At 33.9% G+C, this 4949-nt stretch overlaps 1 protein-coding gene across 3 annotated transcripts in view; it reads right to left on the bottom strand.

Moving 5' to 3' along the window:
* Positions 1–4949, bottom strand: part of LOC106663555 (acetylcholine receptor subunit alpha-like) — a 110857-nt gene that overhangs the window by 1016 nt on the left and 104892 nt on the right. For all 3 annotated transcript variants that reach the window (XM_024229826.1, XM_024229825.1, XM_024229827.1), the window contains exons 9-12: positions 2451–2597; positions 2246–2380; positions 806–1031; positions 522–732 (exon numbers count right to left, since the gene is read on the bottom strand). In XM_024229826.1, the coding sequence (XP_024085594.1) occupies positions 541–732; positions 806–1031; positions 2246–2380; positions 2451–2597 (700 nt within the window). In that variant the 3' untranslated portion in view covers positions 522–540. The remainder of the gene's footprint in view (positions 1–521; positions 733–805; positions 1032–2245; positions 2381–2450; positions 2598–4949) is intronic.

Below are 4949 nucleotides of genomic sequence, written 5' to 3'. Positions count from 1 at the left end.
ATTTTCAGAGAAATGTTTAGATTAAAAGATATCACGATTTTCCGACGCCAGGACGTGATATCTTTCAAAATCGATAAAAAGCGAAATTACTCTGAAATGGTTGAGAATCGGACCATGGACAATATGAACTTTTTTGTTCATTTTAGGGTGAAGAATCTACTGGAGAAGTTTGTAGCACGAGTAGCAATTCACCCTGTATATACTTCATTTAAACTTTTTAAATTAGATTAAGATAAATGTGGGATTGATATCACGATAGCTCAAGAGGTAGAGCAGCGGCGTATCTAGCCGAAGATCGTGGGTTCGAATCCCGCTCGTGGCACTGACTTTTTTATTTCAACTAAAAACTTACATAAAAAGATTAATTGATTGAAAGAAGTAATTTGGTCAATAGACTACTAAATATAACGTATTTAAATTTATATGTTTATGTTATGTTTATATTGCGTTTAAAGGTTTATATTTTATCCAAAACTCAACATAATGTATAATTTCGCATATGAATATTACAGATGTCTTACTTTTAGATGCCGGCGGAAATTATTGAGGAGGTGGACACCTTACGACTGTCGAGGCATAATCCGAAAATTTTTTATCGATCGGAATTCTGTCGTCGTAAAGTGTCGGCGCTTGTAGAATAATTCCGGCCGTTCCGACGAAAACGGCCAGAGTGAAGATCCAAAGGAAAAGTCTGTCGAGGACCATAGCAACGTACTTCCAATCTTCTTTAACCTATAATTTAAAAAAAAATTAAAAAGTGTATTTATGTCTAAAAATCCCAAAGATGTTTAAATCTATGCAGTACCTTTGTAGAATCTTCTTGCATCTTCGTGTGTTCAGCGATGAAACGCACGCAAAAACAGGATTTGTGCATGGTCTGCGGACACTTGGAATGGGAGAAGGCAGGGCTTCTGATAATGGGTGGCGGAGATTTGGAATCGCTCAACGTTATCTCCTCTGTGTCAGCGGAAACGAGAGACGGTCCATGGATCTGACAGCTGCCCCCGAATCCCGATAGGCCTTCGCAAATACTAAAAAAAGACATTGGTGATCATTTATCGACCTTGACATCTACAAGATTTTGCGTTCGTTCTTAAAATAAACCGAACATTATTTATTCGGCATTTGTGTTAGAGCAGGGCTTCACGAACTTTTTAGCCATCGGACCCTTTTCACAGAACAAAATCCAGGGCGGACCCCTCTCATTCAAGTATTAAAATTAGATAGGATATGTGACCGAAATTGAAAATTTCAGGAAATTGAGTTTAAAGGTAGTAATTTTATATTACTACTTAAGAAGTAAATAAGGTTTCATAACTTAGGCAGTCCATTACTAATAAAGCAATGGAGAGGATATCTCTATGAAAACAAACATTAGAATGACATACTTAACTATGTCAATAACATTTAGAGGTCTTTAGAGGTGCTAGAACGAAATTTCATATTAGTTTCAAGAAAAACAAAATGTATAATTTTAATATCTCTTTACAATTTTTTGAATAGTATCTGTTTCAAACAGATATTCTCATAACGATTTCTCCAAAAAACTAAAAATTTTAGAGGTCAAAAAATCATTGACTTAAAATTCAGATAAAAAATTACATTCAGACGTGTTAAGAGGTGCTAAAACAAAATTTCATATTAGTTTTACGAAAAACAAATTGTATGATTTTAATATCCCTTTACAAGTTTTTGAATAGTATCTGTTTCAATCATATATTCTGATAACGATTTCTCAAAAAAACTAAAAGCTTTAGAGATCAAAAAGACGTTGAATTTAAATTCAGATAAAAATTTACATTCATAGGTCTTTAGAGGTGCTAAAACGAAATTTAATATTAGTTTCAGGAAAACAAATTTGATGACCTAGTTTACTCGGAAAATATTTGGTTTTTAGCAATTTTTTGTTGTTATTGTGCATGCTTTTAAAAAAAATTGCAATCTACATAAAAAATGCTATAAAATGGCGTTTTCGCATAGTTGATTTGAACATGAAAAACGGCGAATTAACAATATTAAAAACCGAAAATTTCGATTTTCAATTTTTTTTTTAATTGATTGAAAGAAGTAATTTGGTCAATAGACTACTAAATATATTCTATTTAAATTTATATGTTATGTTATGTTTATATTAACGAATCACCAAAAAAAGTTTGGTCCAAATCCATGACTCACAAACCTGGTAGTAATATATACGTTTGGACAAAAACATATATAACGTCAAACAAATTTGAATAAAACATACCTGTCAGGAGAAAGTCTCTCTTTCGATGCTGATAGCGGGCTATCCAGGTATCCAGCACCTCCTCTGTAAGGATAGTAAGAAGATAGTTCAGTTTTGCCCTGTCTGCTAGTTCGCATCATGAGCCCTTTGCTGAACCTTCACATTAAAAAATTAAATCCATTTAAACCCGCAAATATTATAAATCATATTTGTTATATTTTTATACCTGTTGGCCTCGAATTGGTATTGAGGCCTCCGCATGACGAGAAGTCTCGGAAGGATGTGTATGAACACTCTTTTCACCCAAGGTGCCATCTTGTGAGTCTGGGGAGACCGGAAGTGCACGTTGAGCACGACTACAGTCACGCATATACTTAAAGTAAAACAAGAGGCAAACATTACAATCCTAAAATTAAAAATCCCCTACAAAATATTTATACGTATTAAGGCGTATTGTCGTAAATCTGTTCCATTAAAGAAAGAGGGTTACCAAATTTGGCGGGAGGGTTGCGCGAGGCGGTCATAAAATCTCCATAAAATAGAAGGGGGACGGATTTCCCTCGGAACCGACTTCCTCGAGAGAAAAGGTTTTTAGGATAATGGTGGGATTCAAACGTCACCGGCATTAAATATAAAATTGACTCTGGCAACCCGTCTAAAAAGTTCCCTTTCCCGAGAATCATTTTGACATCTATTTTTACTGATTATGGACGTTTATTGATACTTTAACTTAAAAAACATCGAGATTTAAAAAAATTGGCACGAGCTTAAAGCACGACATAAAATTTATATATTCATAAAAAAAATTCCCTCATCAACGATATTTTTTATACTTTCTGTTTACTGACTTCTCTGAAACTAAAACTTTTTATTCTAAAAGCCTCTGGAAAGGCTAAGAGAAAGTATCGGGTTGTCCGGAAAATAATGCAGGATTTTAAGTTTTCATTAAAAAAAATCTATATAAAATATTCTGTTTACGTTTACAGGATTACTCATTTGTATGAATGNAATTATTTTGATTAAAGAACATTGCTTTAAAGTAACTAGTTTCTTTTTTTTTGTTTAATACCAAAATCCTGCATTATTTTCCGGACAACCCAATAGATGATTTGTTTGAGTTTTTATAACTGACAAATAGCTTGGTTATCCTTGAAGGATAATATTTTTAAACGTGTCAAACTTTAAATCTCAGAGAGGTTTTGAAAGCTCGAAAAGACTTGACTATTGATTAATACGTCATGAAAATCATTCTGCTGCTGTTGCTTATGTGTTGAAATCGTCAGTTTTTATGTTTGAAGCCGACGACAATACGTTTAATTGAATTACTCTTATTTAATAATATTTGGAAAATAAGAGAAGAAATTTTTCCTCATTTCTTTTTTTTTTCTAGTTAGTTGTATTGCCAACATCAATATTTGCCTATTCCAATTAGATTATCTATACTGATTATATTGATTTCGGACCCTTCAATCATTTCTTTTCTATCATGTACGAATGTATGGTATATTATTTTCATTTTTCATTAAAATCGCCCTAAAAACTATAAAATTGGTAGATCCATGTCATTACGGATGTTTTACTAGTTTAATTGATTTTATGAACTTTTATGTTTTATAGTTCAATCGATCAAGTGTAAATGAGTTTGTTTGCTTCCTTCTTTTTCTCATTATCTGTTTTCTATTATGTGTTTTTTTCTGGCTACCAATCATTTTATGTTTTTTCTTTACTTGTTCTCTCTAATTGCCATTGTTGTATTATCCTTATCTTTTCTTTCTTTCTATTTGACCTGTGCCCACTGGGCTTTTTTTTCTTTTCGGGCCTTGGCTGCTTCTAAACTTCAATTCGCTCCCTAATTCCCATTTATCTTTCGACCTCTTTGTCCAATGTTTACTACGGTTCTGTCTGTCTTATCTTCTTGTTGCCTATCCTTTTTGCCGCTTTGCTTTTCTTTCACTTTCTTATCTTATATGACATTCCTGTTTTAATACAGGCAACCAAGGAAATCACTCTGAACTGTAGACAATAATTGCGGCTGATTAGTTATACTAAACCATTATGACTGAAAGGTCTTGTAAAATCGAGAATCATGCGCCGTGAAATGAAACTCCGCTCTATTCCTCATCCTAACACTGTCAAACTTTTACTCTTTCCCTCCTTCTCTCTAACTCACACACACACACACACACACACACACACACACACACACACACACACACACACACACACACACACACTCATTTGAGCACAGAATTTAAATTCAATGCTAAAGTAGTAGACAATATCACGGCTGAGAAATAATGCTGGCCTTCTCTCATTCCCTCTCACACTGTCTCTCCCACACATACACTCCCTCTCCTCTCTTTCTTTTTTTTATTTTATCTCTTTCTCTCTGCCTGTGTTCTCGTTCCCTCTTTACTGCTCACCCCTTATCATTCTGTATCACACTCACCACCACATCACTTTCTTTAATTCTTTCTATCTCTTTATTTCAAGCTCCCTTTATTTCGATCTTTCTCTCGCTCACCTTCATATATACAGGGTGAATTGCTACTCGTGCTACAAACTTCTCCAGTAGATTCTTCACCCTAAAATGAACAAAAAAGTTCATATTGTCCATGGTCCGATTCTCAACCATTTCAGAGTAATTTCGCTTTTTATCGATTTTGAAAGATATCACGTCCTGGCGTCGGAAAATCGTGATATCTTTTAATCTAAACATTTCTCT

The sequence above is a fragment of the Cimex lectularius genome, unplaced genomic scaffold (genome assembly GCF_000648675.2).
Source record: "Cimex lectularius strain Harlan isolate CLEC.00 unplaced genomic scaffold, Clec_2.1 scaffold427, whole genome shotgun sequence".
Lineage (NCBI taxonomy): Eukaryota > Metazoa > Arthropoda > Insecta > Hemiptera > Cimicidae > Cimex > Cimex lectularius.
The sequence above is the reverse complement of the archived record's forward strand: the minus strand, read 5'-3'. Positions and strand labels throughout refer to the sequence as shown.